General features: G+C 38.7%; 1 protein-coding gene across 9 annotated transcripts in view; it reads right to left on the minus strand.

Moving 5' to 3' along the window:
- Positions 1 to 19,107, minus strand: part of HMCN1 (hemicentin 1) — a 514,108-nt gene that overhangs the window by 11,045 nt on the left and 483,956 nt on the right. For 6 of the 9 annotated variants that reach the window (XM_063794515.1, XM_514061.8, XM_054673744.2 and 3 more), the window contains 7 exons: positions 14,528 to 14,590; positions 13,398 to 13,517; positions 12,759 to 12,893; positions 8,251 to 8,364; positions 7,568 to 7,693; positions 5,063 to 5,191; positions 1,133 to 1,483 (listed from right to left, as the gene is read on the minus strand). In XM_063794515.1, coding sequence (XP_063650585.1) covers positions 1,133 to 1,483; positions 5,063 to 5,191; positions 7,568 to 7,693; positions 8,251 to 8,364; positions 12,759 to 12,893; positions 13,398 to 13,517; positions 14,528 to 14,590 — 1,038 coding nt within the window. The other 3 variants (XM_054673722.2, XM_054673730.2, XM_054673734.2) reach the window with 3 other exon arrangements.

The following is a 19,107-nucleotide window of genomic DNA, read 5'->3' on the forward strand; positions in this document are numbered from 1 at the left end:
CTGAGGGTCCAACTGAGTAGAGATGGTATGGGAAGATGAATCCACCTAAGGTTGACCAAGAAGTCCATCTGAGAAGATAATAATGCAGTAACAGGGCTTGGGCAAGGGTAGAAAAAGAAACAAAAAAAAATGAAGATAGAAGGAGAAGAAATGTTTAAAAAATGTTTAGCAAAAAGCATAGTTAAGAGAGTAAGCAAAGTGTAGAACGCTTTCCATAAATGTAAGAAAATGAGGCTGGCATAGTGGGCTTTGAATTTAAACAGAATTTGTTTCTTCCCTCCCTCTTTACTTCCCCCCTATGTTCTTTCTTTGCTTATTTTTTCCAGCTAACAAATAGTAAAACTAATTCCTGCTTGCTAATTCCCCTTGAGTAGGTCAATGACATGCTAATTGTAGATGTTCACAGAAAATTGAGTTAAATGAGTGACAGATGGTAATGTTTGCAACTTGACTGAAAACAAGGTCTCAATTCTTAAGTTGGAAATTATACTTCACTTTTGCAAACAAATGAAATTATAGACTTGTGAATTTAGATAAAGATACTGCAAGCACATATTTCAGAGTGATAGAAGCGACTTAATTTTGTCCCAACTCATATTATCTTTTCAGTGACATACAAACATACACAATAATCAAACAGCAATTCCACGAGGACTGTGGAGCAACAGTCAATGGGATGTTGGTTGTTATACAGAACAAGCAGTCGACCGAGAAGCTGAAACTTTCACTTTTAAACCACTGCTTTTCCATCAATCCGATGTGGCCATAATCTGATGGCATTACGTTATGTGGCAATATTTACATCCTCTTTTAAATAAACTATATTCTGGATGCCACTGAAATTTATTTCTATTTAGTATTAAGTTTAGTAACACCTTCAGGGTGACCAAAAAGAAACTTACTATAACACAATAAATTATTAGAATGCCCACATGTAAATCCATAATTCACTTGACTCAAGTCTGTAATAGTTTTAGGTGCCAAAATAAATGTCTTGAAATTTTGAGTCATTCCGAACTTGAGATCAGATGTAGTTCACTGCACTCAAACAATCACAGGTGCTGTACACATACTTTGACTCTGATCAGTAAGAGAGCCCACAGAAAGGAAATGTAATATGGCTGACATTTACCTATACATGTGTCATGGCTTGCCTCAGAGCCTTCAGGGCAAGTTTTCCTAATAGTCCTTCTAGTCCTGGAGAGAGATGTTCTGCTGTTTCTATACTCTGAGTAGGAGCTGTAGAGATGTGAGTACTGTCTGTAATGCTGTTGAGGTTGATAGTTGTTTCTCACAGGGGAGAACCGTGCAAGGTTATAGCTACTGTATTGAGTGCCATAATTTGGCAGCCTCTCCAATCCAGCGCAAGATTTCCCGTCCCCTAATAAATGTTGTCCTGGTGGACAGATACACTTGAAGCTGCCGGGGGTGTTGGAGCACTGATGTGCACAAGGTTTAGGCACTTGTTCACATTCATTAATGTCTGCTCGTATGCCATGATATAAAAAAGAGAGAAAAAAAAAAGACACATACATACACACACAAAACACAGGAATAAAGAATGAGTCTGTGAAACAAACTGAAGACATTGTTACCCTCCAAAGCCAGGCATACAGTAATTTCTCCTCAACTGTTGTGAACTTTTGAGAAAGCTTTAATCATTCAGTTATGAACATAGGACAGATTCTGCAAATCTCCCCCTAAATACTATATTATATGCACACATTTTATTTGAACATTCACATTGAAGCAAGTGGCTCAGAAAACAAGACACACTAGTTCTGTAAATTCATACCCCTTTGACTCACTTATGATGGCCTTAAGACCTAGGGAGCTCTGTTTTCAGCCTTGTCTCCTTGATCAGTTTAAGCTACTTTGGTATACATTTTTACGTGTAATTCTAAGAGTAACATTAAGATTTTAAATCTTAGAAATACTATACTAAGCTTTCTTAGTTCAACTAGGCAGAGACATCTTAAATTGTTAAAATGTGTGTATCTTCCTCTGGAAAAAAAAAAGGTACAAGAGAGTGTGGAATCACAAATGAATATAGTTTTCATCAAACTTCACTTATAAAAAAGTCTCAAGATAGTACCTCTTAATACAATCATACGTGTACATTTGGGAAATTTCTCTCTTGTTTTTTCTCTTTTGACAAATATTTCAGATGGAATTCAGATTTTTCTACTGGTTTACAATGTTGGAAGCTTTCTAATATGTCCACATGTAATTTTTAAAAAGTAACTACTTTTATGTTTAAAATTTTTATTTAAATGACTTGGTCTTTCTGCAAGCATCTTTGCCCTCCTAATTCTCCACATAGCAGCCAGAGTGATCTTTTCCAAATGTAAACCATATCATATTGCTTGTCTGCCCAAGACCTTTCATGTTTTCCCATCACATTCTTTATTATGGGCTCTTTATCCTCCTTACCCTCTGCCTACCTTTGCTCCAACAGCCTGACCCCTTGGTTCTTCCTTGATTATGGTCAGTGCATTCTTTTCTGAATGACATTGCCCTGGCTTCTCCTCAGCCTGAAATACACTCGCTCAGACCTTCCCATCGTGGCTGCTCTCTCTTTTTTTTTTTTTTTTTTTTGAGATGGAGTTGCTCTGTTGCCCAGGCTGGAGTGCAGTGGCATGATCTCGGCCCACTGCAACCCCTGCCTCCTGGGTTCAAGGGATTCTCCTGTCTCAGCCTCCCAAGTAGCTGGAACTACAGGCGTGTGCCACCACGCCCAGCTAATCTTTTTTATATTTTTGACAGAGACAGGGTTTCACTGTGTTAGCCAGGATGGTCTTGATCTCCTGACCTTGTGATCCACCTGCCTTGACCTCCCAAAGTGCTGGGATTACAGGCGTGAGCCACCACACGTGGCCTGCTCTTTCCTTTTGTCCAGTCTCTCAGAGAGGCTGCCTGGATCACAGTGCTACCACCCCAATCTGGGTCTCTCTTTCTCCTGTTTTATGTTTCCTTAAAGTGCTTATCACTATCTGAAATTGTATATTTGTTTTGTGATTCTTCTTTCTCTCCCTGGAAGGTAAACTCCACGAGGACAGAGACCTGGTCTGCCCTGTTTAGCGATGTATTCCCACAACCTAGAACATCATCCAACACAAAGTAGGTGCTCAATAAACATTTGTTGAATTAATGAAGGAATGGGTTTGATATCATGTGCCAAATCAAGCCGTGAACAGTAGAAACAAAAAAGATCATATGGGAATATGTAGTCTTAAATACACGAAAACCAGAGTTCAAAAGCTAATGTAGATCTTAATTCTATCAGCAGAAGCAGAAATGAAATCACATCTCTAGTTTGTATTTAGTTATAATATTGGTAACTAGTGTCTCTAATCTTCCATACCATTATAAGTTTTAGAGGTAGGAATACTGGCAAAACTACAGACTTTAAAATTTTATTTTCTGAATTAATAATTTTGAATTAATGAACGAGCCAAGCACATTTTCCCCCAACAGATTAAAATCAAGGAAACAAGGACATAGAATCAGTTCTTACTAAGATATAAACTCACCAAACACATAAAATTTTAAAAAGTTATTTTCTTTCTATTGTTAGGTCAACACATGGAATCTGTACTTGCAATTCTTCCTATAAATTGGAAAAGGGAATGAAAACCAAATTGTTTAATTCATTACCACAGTGGCATGAAAGAAAACAATACAGGAAGGTAGAATAAAATAGTAAATTTTGCTTTAAAAACTATTTTAGTAGGTAAAAATTAATACTTTAACTCCTTTCTCTTTTTTTGAGACAGTTTCTTAAACTCTTTTCTTTCTTTCTTTCTTTTCTTTGTTTTTTTTTTTTTTTTTTTTTGAGACATAGTTTCACTCTTATTGTCCAGGCTGGAGTGCAGTGATGCAATCTCGGCTCACTGCAACCTCCACATCAAGAGATTGTCTTGTCTCAGCCTGCTGAGTAGCTGGGATTACAGGCGTGAAGCACAGTGCCCAGCCATTTTTTATTGAGGCAATGGTTCTGCATTCTTCCTTGTTTTATTCCCTAGCACAATGTCTGAGATCCAGCTGGTGGCCAAATTGGTGAATAAATACAACTATTTCATTCTGAAAAGTCACAGTTATGGCTGATCAAGATGTTAAACTATATATAAATGATAATATCTAAATAGAAGACTAAAATGATGCTCTGTATTCCTGTTATTAAAAAGCATTTTCTTTTAAAAGAGTTTCTAGTAATGGTATTAGTTTGAACATTTGGTACATACAAAATACTATGCTAGGGATTGCACAAAGACAGAGCTAAGTCTTTTTGGGAGAATTTGCTATAAATAATCATTAAGTAGACAAGAAGGCAACCAATTTGAAAAGCATAGCATGAAACCCAGAAGCTAGTATTTAAAAGCCCACAACATTATTTTAGTGCAATTGAATATTCTAAGGAAGACTACAATTTGATAGATCAGTTTCTTGATTATAAATGCATTAATTTTTACCAAAAGTATGTGGTTATCTTACAGATATTTTCTATTTGCCTTCATATTCAAATATAACTAAGATGAAAACAAACAGGCAACTGGGGAGAAATGAGATATTTTTAGCAAAGGGAACAGCACACAGTAAGCATTAAATATATGATAAAGTAATTATCCATTTATTTAAATTGTGTGTCCCTATTTTAATACCTCACACCTAAACTTTCATACTACATACAAATATACTTCATGCTCAAATAAAATGTATCTATGCAAACATTTATGTCATGTACATAGAGATATAATCAATGAGATAATCTTGATAATTAAGTTGTGATGGCAATTATATCAGAACCTCACTTTGATATGTGTGGTGTATAGCAAGCACAGAGTAAGTGATTATTATTACTTGAAACGTCAGTGTAAATTGAGCTCAATATAAAGTCTCTGAAGAAGTATCCAAATTGTGTTGAATGACGTAAATCAATTCACATACCTTATTATTGTAACAAGAGACCATTTGAGGATAGAGAAAGTGGCCCTAAGCGAGTTGGTAAGGCTAGGTAACTACATCAGTAGCTTTATTGCTCAACAAGTTCCTATTTACTTACCCATGCAGGGTCTTCCAACTCCTTGAGACCGATAACCTCTTGGGCATACACAACGATAGCTGCCTCTTGTATTCTCACATATCTGGTTATATCTGCACTGATGGGTCCCATCTTTACATTCATCAATATCTACAGACATGGAGGCAATAAGAAGTAACATTTCCTCTTTCAAACCCAAAGTCATTGTATTTAAAGTCAGCATTCTGTAGAATTGCCGAAGGTTGCATTTCTCACCAAGTGGTTGAGATCATACCAGCTTACAACTTGGAATCAGAAAACCTGGGTTCAAGTCCCAGCTCTGCCACTTATTAAATGGCTGCTTTTCCTCCTCCTGCTCCCTATTATGGAGAGAGTTTTATTCACAGATTTCTTTTTTTCTCCTTCTCTATATCCCTTCCTCCTTTTGCCATCTTATTTATACAAGTGATTAGAGTTTAGGCAGATTGAGAGCAATAGTGCTACATTGCTTCTGATCTACAGTCCCATGTTTCTAGCTGCTAGCTGGACATCCCCATCTCTCTTTGTTTTACCACTAGTTCAAACCCAGCACACCCTCAATGCCTTAACCTTACTCCCCTATTTGTGATAACAGCAGGCCTGTGTTTCAAGTCCATCAAGCTTTAAATGATAAATTATGTTCTGTATTCCTGCTATGGAAAAGCATTTCTTTTAAAAGAGTTTCTAGTAATAATATTAGTTTGAACATTTGCTATATACAAAGTACAATGGTCAGTCATCTTTAACTTATTCTCTCAGTTGCCAAGATTGGGTAGTTCTATTTCCTTCAATCAAAACCACATATCTCCACATTTCCATTCCCACTTAGCTAGATTTTTGCTGTAGCTTCTTAAAAAGTTTCTGATCTTTCAACTCATGTCTAGTTAAGCTTATACATAATTAGGGCCAATATTCTGAAAAATATTTACAGTTGCATGTAACTGTACATGATGCTCTGAGTTGGCTGCTACTTTTTTTTTTTTTCTTTTTTCTTTTTTTTTTTTTTTGAGATGGAGTCTCGCTCTGTCATCCAGGCTGGAGTGCAGTGGCATGATCTTAGCTTACTGCAACCTCTGCCTGCTGGGTTCAAACGATCCTCCCACCTCAGCCCCCAGAGTAGCTGGGACTATAGGCATGCGCCACCATGCCCAGCTAATTTTTGTATTTTTAGTAGAGATGAGGTTCCACCATGCTGGCCAGGCTGGTCTCAAACTCCTGACCGAGTTGGCTGCTACTCTTAAATGGTAAGGAAAGTATTGACCTATATCTATAGTGTAAGAGCTGAAACAAGTCTTTGAAATCTGATACTTCAACTCCCATCACCAGTTGTTGTTTTTTTAAATTATACTAAACCACCATGAACTTAACAACTATCAGCAAACGGCCAATATTCCTTCATCTATATCTATCCCCCACTCCTATCATATTGTTCTGAAACAAATCCAAGATACGATAATTTTATTAATATTTTATAATTGATTTTTTAAAAGAAAAACTGTGCTATTTTTACAATGAGAAACTTAAAATCAAATTTCTGTGTAATCATAAGACTTGTCCAAGGTTAGATAGCTGTCAAGAAGGAACAATGAATTTTAACACTTTATGCCTAAGTTCAGCTCTTTCTCCCTTATACAAGGCTTTCTTGCTTTCCTTTTTCTGTCATCTCCATCTAGTAACAACCCAACCTATATTTAAATGTGATCATTTCCATGACCTCCTTCATAGTGACTCCTACTGGATACAGTCACTCTCTTGGGTATTCCTGTAGAATTTTATTTGTTCCTCTTTATGGTGTTTCATTCTCCTCATATTATAGGTCTTTGCTTTTTTGCGGGGAGGGGGTATAGTGGAGTAGGCCAATTTAACCCATAAATTATTTCTTTCTCCTGTGTTTTTTAGCAGGAATGAGAATGGGAATGGTATCTCTCTTTTATTTTTGTAAATCCTGCAGTTGCTAGCTCTGCTAACCAGGCTGGTACAGCCTAGACATACACAGAACAAATGTAGGGAGAACTATAATGTACCTTTGTGTCTGGTCATTGATGTAGACTAGACAGGCAAAGCGTAAATTTTGGGCAAATTATTTATTTTATTTGTCTGGTCATGGATTTCATATTTAAGGAATATACATCTCCAAAATAATTATATTTTGAATTTTAATCTCTACAGACATAATTTTTCTTTCCCCCAAGAAATTCTTAACATATATGCTAAATTTCTATTAGAAATCATGTGAGATAATATTAATGCTTGTGGATATTAAACTATGTAAACCAAATGTTTAATTGAAGGGAGCTCGAAATGGTCATAAGTTTTCATAGTGAGCTTCCATTTCCGGGTACAGCCATGACCCTGGGACCTGGAGCTCAATTATCCTAGAAGTTGGGAGTACTTATGGAAAAAGAAAGATTTCCTTGTTAGCTTAAATTTACTCTAATCACTTCTAATGCCTTACTTGACTTGTTGATGGTAAACTGATCTCAGTCACGGAAACAGCCAGACACTCACCAATACAGGTTCCATTTTCTGCCTTGGTCATTCCATTTGGACAAAGATCAATGCACTTATAGCCACCACGGGTGTTCTTACAGTGCTGATCTGGTCTGCATACATTTTGTCTACACTCGTTCACATCTTGATAAAAGAACAAAGGTAATGTAGATTAAGAAAATTATTTATTCAACTTTTCCAGAGAAATCATACTTTTGGATTTTAGGGATATTATTTATATATATATTCATTGCATAATCATTGTGTAAGATTAAAGTGCTTAAATTCAACAATGTATGTAACACACTTTAAAATATAATAAAAATAAAAAACAAACAGAAAATATTGTTTTACAGAGCAGGTAGCCATACCAACCATTTTCTCCTCTTAGAAAAATAAAATTTATATACACTAACTTCATTTGTATACATATATATGTACATACATATATTTATATGTATAGATATACTTTTGCAAAAAAATTACAGGAAATGTTATGAAGAATGGGTATGTAATTAGAAAAAGAAACTCATAAAACATAGCATTTTTTGTCATTTTGGTTTTGCATGGATTGCATACATGCTGCATGCTTGATGTCCTATATAGGAACCAGTACCAAGACACAGTGTATGCATTTAGATCAGACATCATTAAGAAGTTATAGAGGTGTCATTCCTTTAAATTCAAAGCCCTTTTCTTACCCATGCATTTTCTGCCTTTGAGTTGATACCCAGGTTCACATCCACAATGGAAACTTCCTATGGCATTGAAACAGCGCTGGTGACAGGGGCTGGATTCTTGACATTCATTAATATCTGTTAAATAAAACAAAACTTTAATTATATGCTATTAGGAAACCTGAATTAATTTATCCCAAATGTTTAACATTTTAATGATCTTGATCATTACCATGTTTAAGATCGTCTCTAAAACCTATCCAATATATTGCACTCATGTGATCTGCCAAATACTTGATAGAATTAATTGTTGGAGAGGGTATCTCCCTTCAATACTCTTAAAAGTAGACAACTGCTAATGACACATAACTATGTCAATGAAACATTCTTCTACTTTAAGTATTTTGCCATATGGCTCTCACTCCTGTTTCTCGGAAGTTCCAGTCCTGGAATGTTACTGACAGACTGGGATGCTGAAGACAGAGGAAAAAACTCCAACAACACTAAGGTCTTTTGCAATTGTCCTCTCTTCCCCTTTCTTGCTGCTACTAGCTTGGTGCAAGTCTTTATCACCCTGTGCCTGACTGCATCAACATCAGCATTTCTCTACATTTGCAGTCACTGCCACATTGTACTTCCCAAACACCATCTGGGTCATAGTGTAACAAAAACAGTGTGCAGGCATGAACTCCTCAAACTCTTGGGGACTTGCCTGTGGTTTGTACCTTCTTTCCTTTACTTTCCTTTCCTCCAGTCCTGGAGGAAGAAAGCCCTCTTCTCTCACTGAAGAAAAGTCCCCCTGTTTGAGCTTTTGAGCTCTGCAGCCCATCTTACCCTTCCTCACCAAGATGAGGACTGTGGTCCATCAATCATTCCCTCCTCCTATGCATTTTAAAAGTCCTTCCAGTCTATCACTGATGGGCATTTGGGTTGGTTCTATGTCTTTACTATTGTGAATAGTGCTTCAATAAACATACGTGTGCACGTGTCTTTATAGTAGAATGATTTATAATCCTTTGAATATATACCCAGTAATGGGACTGGTGGGTCAAATGGTGTTTCTGGTTCTAGATCCTTGAGCAATCGCCACACTGTCTTCCACAATGATTGAACTAATTTATACACCCACCAACAATGTAAAACATTCCACCTGCCAAATACTTGATAGAATTAATTGCTGGAGAGGGTATCTCCCTTCAATACTCTTAAAAGTAGACAACTGCTAATGACACATAACTATGTCAATGAAACACTCCACCTCCTCTCCAGCATCTTGTTGTTTCTCCACCTCCTCTCCAGCATCTTGTTGTTTCCTGACTTTTTAATGATTGCCATTCTAACTTGCGTAAGATGGTATCTCATTGTGGTTTTGATTTGCATTTCTCTAATGATCAGTGATGATGAGCTTTTTTTTCATATGTTTGTTGGCTGCATAAATGTCTTCTTTTGAGAAGTGTCTGTTCATATCCTTTGCCCACTTTTTGATGGGTTTTTTTTCCTTGTAAATTTAAGTTCCTTGTAGATTCTGGATATTAGCCCTTTGTCAGGTGGATAGATTGCAAAAATTTTCTCCCATTTTGTAGGTTGCCTGTTCACTCTGATAGTTTCTTTTGCTGTGCAGAAGCTCTTTAGTTTAATTAGATCGCATTGTCAATTTCGACTTTTGTTGCCATTGCTTTTGGTGTCTTAGTCATGAAGTCTTTGCCTATGCCTGTGTCCTGAATGGTGTTGTCTAGGTTTTCTTCTAGGGTTTTTATGGTTTTAGGTCTTACATTTAAGTCTTTAACCCATCTTGAGTTAATTTTTGTATAAGGTGTAAGGAAGGTGTCCAGTTTTAGTTTTCTGCATATGGCTAGCCAGTTTTCTCACCATTTATTAGATAGGGAATCCTTTCCCCATTGCTTGTGTCAGGTTTGTCAAAGATCAGATGGTTGTAGATGTCGTGTTATTTCTGAGGCCTCTGTTCTGTTCCATTTCTCTATATATCTATTCTGGTACCAGTTACCATGCTGTTTGTTACTGTAGCCTTGTGATATAGTTTGAAGTCAGGTAGCGTGATGCCTCCAGCTTTGTTCTTTTTGCTTAGGATTGTCTTGGCTATACGGGCTCTTTTTTGGTTCCACATAAAATTTAAAGTAGTTTTTTCTAATTCTGTGAAGAAAGGCATTGGTAGCTTGATGGGGATAGCATTGAATCTATAAATTAAATTGGGAAGTATGGCCATTTTCACAATATTGATTCTTCTTATCCATGAGCATGGAATGTTTGTGTCCTCTCTTATTTCCTTGAGCAGTGGTTTGTAGTTCTCCTTGAAGAGGTCCTTCACATAAAATGTGGCACATATACACCATGGAATACTATGCAGCCATAAAAAGGATAAGTTCATGTCCTTTGCAGGGACATGGATGAAGCTGGAAACCATAATTCTTGGCAAACTAACACAGGAACAGAAAACCAAACACTGCATGTTCTCTCTCCTAAGTGGGAGTTGAACAATGAGAACACATGGACACAGGGAGGGGAATATCATGCACCAGGGCCTGTTGAGGGATTGGGGGGTGTTAGGGGAGGGATAGCATTAGGAGAAATACCTAATGTAGGTGACGGGTTGATGGGTGCAGCAAACCACCATGGTACGTGTATTGCTATGTAACAAACCTGCACTTTCTGCACATGTATCCCAGGACTTAAAGTATAATAAAAAAAAAAAAGTCCTTCCTTCTTATAGTCTTCTTTCCAATAAACCTGTAGATATAATCAAAATTTTCCTCTCATAACCAAATCCCTCTCTCAGGTCTATACTCATCTCCAGTTCCTGCCACTTCTGTCTTGCTATATTCCAAACCCTTCAAAAGAAAAATCACCATAGTTGGGCTCTTCACTTCCTCACCTTACATTCCAGATTGCCAATGTCTCTTATTGTGTACTTGTTTTCTATTTGACATCTTTTAATTTAACCTCTCAAAATCTACAATGTGTTAACTTACATAAACACAGATGTGATCATATACTTTTTTTTTTTTTTGAAACAGAGTCTCTGTCACCAGGCTGGACTGCAATGGCATGATCTCAGCTCACTGCAACTTCAGCCTCCTGGGTTCAAGCGATTCTCCTGCCTCAGCCTCCCAAGTAGCTGGGATTACATTTGTCAGCCACTGCACCTGGCTGTGATCACATACTTTTAAAAGATTTTTCTTAGTGCAATTTTTTTTTCTTCCTCTTCCTCTTTTGGTTGGGCTCCCTTCTCCCTTTTTACCTTTGTTGCCCACCAAAGGCAAACAACATTAACTATCTAGTATGAATAATAATATATTTCTTCTGCAGCCACATAAATATCTCCACCTAAATATATAGATCCATTTCCTTTTTTCTTTCATTGTTTCCAGTTACATACTCTTTTCTGCAAAATTATACATACCTTCCTACATCTGGATTTTTCTCATGGATGCACAATGGTTCATGGGTGTAGATGTACCATGCTTCATTTATTGATAGACATTCAGTTTTGGATCCACTGTCTTTTCCTCTATGAAAAATCCTGATAGCAGCTTTGTTTATATTTGCCTAAACTTGGAGGCAACTGAGATGTCCTTCACTAGGTAGATAAACTGTTCTATTTAGATAATGGAATATTTATTATTGAGCAATTAAAAGAAATGAACTATCAAGCCATGAAAAGGGGTGGAGGAAACTTAAATGTTACTAAGTGAAAGAAGGCAATCTAAAAAGTCTGCACAATTGTATGATTCCAACTATATGACATTCTGGAAAAGGAAAAACCACAAAGACAGTAACAAGATCAGTGTTTGCCAGAGGTTGGAGGAAACAGAAATGATTCGGTGAAGAACAGAGAATGTTGAGGGCAATGAAACTATTCTGTACCACACTATCATGGCGGATACATGTTGCTATAAATTTTTGCAAACCCATAGAATGTGCAACACCAAGAGAAGCTTAATCTAAGCTAGACTCTGAGTGATAATGATGTGTCAGTGTAGGTTTATTGACTGTAACAAATGTACCGCCCTGGTGTGGGATATTGATAGTGAGGAAGGCTGTGTGTGTGGAGGGAAGGGGTTATATGGGAATCTATGTACTTTCTACTCAATTTTGCTGTGAACCTAAAACTGTTCTAAAAAATAGCCTATCAAAAACATCATTCAACAAACATTCTGGCAGTCTTACACAATGGAATTTTATGAAATAGATTTTATTGGACTGTGCAGTATGATCTCAATCAAATGGTAACAGGCAAATGGTCACTCAAAACCACTGTGCTATACATATTTAAAATAGCTGTGGAATATATCTGAATAAGAGCTTATGAAGAAGCTCAACTTATAAAACATATAAAATGAAGTTTAAGTCCTCTGGAGAGACAGGAGTCCCACTTGCTGGATATCTCCTCATTCTCTCCCTTTTATGTGGTCCCTTCCTCTTGGAGTTTCTGAGACAGTTAACTTTTGAGGAGTCAAAAGGTGTGTCTAATTCTTACTGTCATGAACATAAAGAAAAGGCCTCCATTTTTATACCTTGACAACTCAGCCCATCAGAGGTTCTTCGAAAGCCACTTCCACAACGGACCACACAGCGATAAGATCCAATCGTATTGTCACAGTCCTGACCAGCGTGGCAGGTATGCCTACCCAAAGCACACTCATCAATATCTGCAACAGAGGGAATCATTCAACTGAGGTGAGCTGAAGAACACCCAGCCCAAGAACCTGCGGTGAAATAGGGATACAAAAAGCAGTGAAGGACACTTGAAACTATAAAAGAACAAGAAGGACTAAAGTTTTTGGTTGAGTCACATCAGGTGGGCTAAATAGCTGACAAACTCACAGCAGCACAGTGTGATTAATATCTTCATAGACTGACAGATTAATCAGACCACTTATAAATTAGGTGGCTTTTAAGAAGTTACTTCTCCTTTCTGAGATCTTGAGTGAGATGCTCCAGGCATTCCTGCCTTGAGAGTGCCCCACATGCAGGCAGTGCATGAACAGTGTTCCCGCTTTCTTACTTTCTCAGCCCAGTGGAAACCTTCTTTGTTTGTTGCCAAGGTGTGGGCAGAAGTAGTAGGAAAGAAGATAATGGGTCTATCATACTTTCTCTAGGTCAAAGAAATCCTTGACCCACTGCTTAAATGTGTGTATTAGATTTGTGAATACCTTGACAAGTTCTTCCATCTGCAGCTATGGTGAGGCCTTTAGGGCAGGAGCAGTAGTAAGTCCCCATGGCATTGTGGCAGGTATGGGAGCAGGGATTCCCTGCTGCACATTCATCCTCATCTTAAAGAAGAAACAAAAAGGCCCAAATCAGTATGTAAAATCCTTACTTTCTGGGAGTTATTAAAGCCAGTAAAAATAATTGCTTATAGAGGCCAAGAAGTTGAATCAAATATAATAGAAAATGCTTAAAGTGCCACAAAATGAATTCACTGAATAAAAATAATTTGAGGCATCTGAGTTATCCTTGATAGTGAATAGATGGTTAGATTATATCCTAAAACAACAACGATAATAGCTAAAATATATTTATCATCTACTGTGCTCTAAATGCCTTTTACCTGCTTTAACTCTTTCATCACAGAATTCCTAGGAGATAAGTATTTTTATTACTATCCTCATTTTGCAGGACAAAACTGAGGAAAAAAGAAGTTACATAAATTGCTTAAGGTCATACAAGTCATTACTGGCAGGGCTGTGATTTGTGCCTGGGCAGTTGAAAGACCACCTCTTTATCACAAGACTATATTACATTGCCTACCAATGAAAGAAAAGCACTGTGTATGTAAATGTAAGCTCCTCAAGCCATTTATTTAGCAGTTATCTGTACCTCTCTTGTGCTGGTACTTTGGTGGGATAAAATTGGTTTAATCATTAGTCATAAGTCCACAATCCTGCCTGTCCTCTGATTAATTCTAGGGTTAGGTGACTTGATGTTGTGGCTCTCTCACACCCACGGCAATCAAGCCACCAGATAAAGTATAGTGTTGTCTGTCTGCTCACTCCACATCTATACTTAGTCACTATCTCTGACACAGTTGGCTGTGGCCAAATTCAGAGAACATGGGCTTTGGAATTAACTTAAATTCAAATGTAGCTCTGCCACTTGATGCTGAGTGGTTTTCCATAGTTTGACTTTTCTACATCTCAATTTCCTTAGCTGTCAAATGGGATGTTTACAGAACTGTTGTGAAGATTAAATACCTAGTGAAAGGGCAATAGATACCCATTAAATGCTATCCAATATTGACATTTACATTAAAAGAAAGCCCTTTATTTATCTCTGTACTTACCAGCACAAAAAGGTCCAACTGAGTCTAAGGTAAACCCGGAGGGGCACTGATTACTGCGATCTCCTACCACAGAGAGGAAAGCAAAGTTAACTGGCTTATTGGAATAGTTGCCCCTGGCTTCTTTCCAGTACCATCTTCCCTGGGAAGATATGCCAAAGATGAAACACATGATGCAAAAATGCAATAGGTGAAAATAAGCAGGCATGGAAAACTTTTCCTGTTTCTAAACCAAGAAGTACATGAATCACAGTCCAGAGATTGTTGACAAGCTGCCACTGGAAACAGGTTTTGTGTGTAAGTTATTTACATCAATAAAAAAATTATGTGATAACTAAAAAGGGTCCAAGATAAATGTATATGCCAGGCATAACCATGGGCAAAGTCCTGTTCTTCCAGCCATTACTATCCGGTTTTACTCTAAAATGAGAAATGCTGTTTTCAAGCAACTTAAAATAATTTGTGCCCATGAAAAATAGAAACTCTGTGAAGAAGCTCCCTCCTTTTGTGGATCTCCCCCATTAGCACTATTGAGCATTTGGGTCAAAATCCCCCACATGTGACCAAGTGTTTTCCTTTTCATCTAGTCAAAATAAGAGGAAACAGGTATATTGTGATGGAAAAAATTTAAGTTAGCCGGGCGTGGTGGCTCATGCCTGTAATCCCAGCACTTTGGGAGGCCGAGGCGGGCGGATCACAAGGTCAGGAGATCGAGACCATCCTGCCTAACATGGTGAAACCCCGTCTGTCTCTACTAAAAATACAAAAAATTAGCCGGGTGTGGTGGCAGGTGCCTGTAGTCCCAGCTACTCAGGAGACTGAGGCAGGAGAATGGCGTGAACCCGGGAGGCGGAGCTTGTAGTGAGCCGAGATTGCATCACTGCACTCCAGCCTGGGCAACAGAGCGAGACTCTGTCTCAAAAAAAAAAAAAAAAAAAAAAAAGATTTAAGTTAGTTAGATGTCAGAAACAAAAAAGCTAACAAGAGCAGGTTAGTTAAGAAACCTCTTTCCTGAAAGCATCCAAGTCTTCCTGCTCATGCAGGGGGGTGGTACTAGGATAGATGGGACAGAAACATCTAGGGCATATTGCTAAGTGATCATTGCACGGTTGCTGTGTGTGTGTCACTATTTAGTTTCCACTTAGTTATTTGTTGATACATTCTTTAATCCAACCAGTTATGTTGTGTGGGACACTGCTGGGGACATAATTGTGGAAAAAATATGTCATGTAAACATAGTTATTATCTGATAGTAGTGTTAGGTTTTTGGTTATAAATAGGGGAGCTATCATCTAATAGGTGGAATTTGGGAAGTTTTTTGGGAGATACTTTGGTTGTCATAATAAGACTACTAAAATTCAGTGAGTGGGACAGGACTCGTGGCAGGTTTTACAATATTGCCATGTGTGAGACAGTCTTGCAAGATGGTGATTTGTCCCTTGCCTTGCAAGACTTTCATGAAAGTAAGAAATCTATAATTATCTAAGCTTTGAATGTGTCTGCCGTATATTAAGCATTTTTCATGATTTAAATATATAGTGAATTTTCTAGGAATGCAATTTTCATATAAATTGGTGGCTGATTGGACTGTTACATTCAGAACATTACTAAGAGTTGCTTAATTGGGGGGAGGAGCCAAGATGGCCGAATAGGAACAGCTCCGGTCTACAGCTCCCAGCGTGAGCAAGGCAGAAGACGGATGATTTCCTCATTTCCATCTGAGGTACTGGATTCATCTCACTAGGGAGTGCCACACAGTGGGCGCGGGTCAGTGGGTGCGCGCACTGTGCACGAGCCGAAGCAGGGTGAGGCATTGCCTCACTCGGGAAGCGCAAGAGGTCAGGGAGTTCCCATTCCTAGTCAAAGAAAGGGGTAACTGATGGCACCTGGAAAATCGGGTCACTCCCACCCAAATACTGTGCTTTTCTGACAGGCTTAAACAACGGTGCACCAGGAGATTATATCCTGCACCTGGCTCAGAGGGTCCTACGCCCACTGAGTCTCACTGATTGCTAGCACAGCAGTCTGAGATCAAACTGCAAGGTGGCAGCGAGGCTGGGGGAGGGGTGCCCACCATTGCCCAGGCTTGCTTAGGTAAACAAAGCAGCCTGGAAGCTCGAACTGGGTGGAGCCCACCACAGCTCAAGGAGGCCTGCCTGCCTCTGTAGGCTCCACCTCTGGGGGCAGGGCACAGACAAACAAAAAGACAGCAATAACCTCTGCAGACTTAAATGTCCCTGTCTGACAGCTTTGAAGAGAGCAGTGGTTCTCCCAGCACGCAGCTGGAGATCTAAGAATGGGCAGACTGCCTCCTCAAGTGGGCCCCTGACCCCTGACCCCTGAGCAGCCTAACTGGGAGGCAGCCCCCAGTAGGGGCAGACTGACACCTCACAGGGCCGGGTACTCCTCTGAGACAAAACTTCCAGAGGAACGATCAGACAGCAGCATTCGTGGTTCACGAAAAACCCCTGTTCTGCAGACACCGCTTCTGATACCCAGGCAAACAGGGTCTGGAGTGGACCTCTAGCAAACTCCAACAGACCTGCAGCTGAGGGTCCTGTCTGTTAGAAGGAAAACTAACAAACAGAAAGGACACCCACACCAAAAACCCATCTGTACATCACCATCATCAAAGACCAAAAGTAGATAAAACCACAAAGATGGGGAAAAAACAGAGCAGAAAAACTGGAAACTCTAAAAAGCAGAGCACCTCTCCTCCTCCAAAGGATCGCAGTTCCTCACCAGCAATGGAACAAAGCTGGACAGAGAATGACTTTGATGAGTTGAGAGAAGAAGGCTTCAGACGATCAAACTACGAGCTACAGGAGGAAATTCAAACCAAAGGCAAAGAAGTTAAAAACTTTGAAAAAAATGTAGACGAATGTATAACTAGAATAACCAATACAGAGAAGTGCTTAAAGGAGCTGATGGAGCTGAAAGCCAAGGCTCGAGAACTATGTGAAGAATGCAGAAGCCTCAGGAGCCGATGTGATCAACTGGAAGAAAGGACATCAGCGATAGAAGATGAAATGAATGAAATGAAGCGAGAAGGGAAGTTTAGAGAAAAAAGAATAAAAAGAAATGAACAAAGCCTCCAAGAAATATGGGACTATGTGTAAAGACCAAATCTACATCTGATTGGTGTACCTGAAAGTGATGGGGAGAATGGAACCAAGTTGGAAAACACTCTGCAGGATATTATCCAGGAGAACTTCCCCAATCTAGCAAGGCAGGCCAATATTCAGATTCAGGAAATACAGACAGCGCCACAAAGATACTCCTTGAGAAGAGCAACCCCAAGACACATAATTGTCAGATTCACCAAAGTTGAAATGAAGGAAAAAATGTTAAGGGCAGCCAGAGAGAAAGGTTGGGTTACCCACAAAGGGAAGCCCATCAGACTAACAGCTGATCTCTCGGCAGAAACTCTACAAGCCAGAAGAGAGTGGGAGCCAATATTCAACATTCTTAAAGGAAAGAATTTTCAACCCAGAATTTCATATCCAGCCAAACTAAGCTTCATAAGTGAAGGAGAAATAAAACACTTTACAGACAAGCAAATGCTGAGAGATTTTGTCACCACCAGGCCTGCCCTAAAAGAGCTCCTGAAGGAAGCACTAAACATGGAAAGGAACAACTGGTACCAGCTGCTGCAAAATCATGCCAAAATGTAAAGACCATCAAGACTAGGAAGAAACTGCATCAACTAACGAGCAAAATAACCAGCTAACATCATAATGACGGGTTCAAATTCACACATAACAATATTAACTTTAAATGTAAATGGACTAAATGCTCCAATTAAAAGACACAGACTGGCAAATTGGATAAAGAGACAAGACCCATCAGTGTGCTGTATTCAGGAAACCCATCTCACGTGCAGAGACACACATAGGCTCAAAATAAAGGGATGTAGGAAGATCTACCAAGCAAATGGAAAACAAAAAAAGGCAGGGGTTGCAATCCTAGTCTCTGATAAAACAGACTTTAAACCAACAAAGATCAAAAGAGACAAAGAAGGCCATTACATAATGGTAAAGGGATCAATTCAACAAGAAGAGCTAACTATCCTAAATATATATGCACCCAATACAGGAGCACCCAGATTCATAAAGCAAGTCCTGAGTGACCTACAAAGAGACTTAGACTCCCACACATTAATAATGGGAGACTTTAACACCCCACTGTCAACATTAGACAGATCAACGAGACAGAAAGTCAACAAGGATACCCAGGAATTGAACTCAGCTCTGCACCAAGCGGACCTAATAGACATCTACAGAACTCTCCACCCCAAATCAACAGAATATACATTTTTTTCAGCACCACACCACACCTATTCCAAAATTGACCACATACTTGGAAGTAAAGATCTCCTCAGCAAATGTAAAAGAACAGAAATTATAACAAACTATCTCTCAGACCACAGTGCAATCAAACTAGAACTCAGGATTAAGAAACTCACTCAAAACTGCTTAACTACATGGAAACTGAACAACCTGCTCCTGAATGACTACTGGGTACATAACGAAATCAAGGCAGAAATAAAGATGTTCTTTGAAACCAACGAGAACAAAGACACA

This window comes from Pan troglodytes, chromosome 1 (assembly GCF_028858775.2).
Source record: "Pan troglodytes isolate AG18354 chromosome 1, NHGRI_mPanTro3-v2.0_pri, whole genome shotgun sequence".
NCBI lineage: Eukaryota > Metazoa > Chordata > Mammalia > Primates > Hominidae > Pan > Pan troglodytes.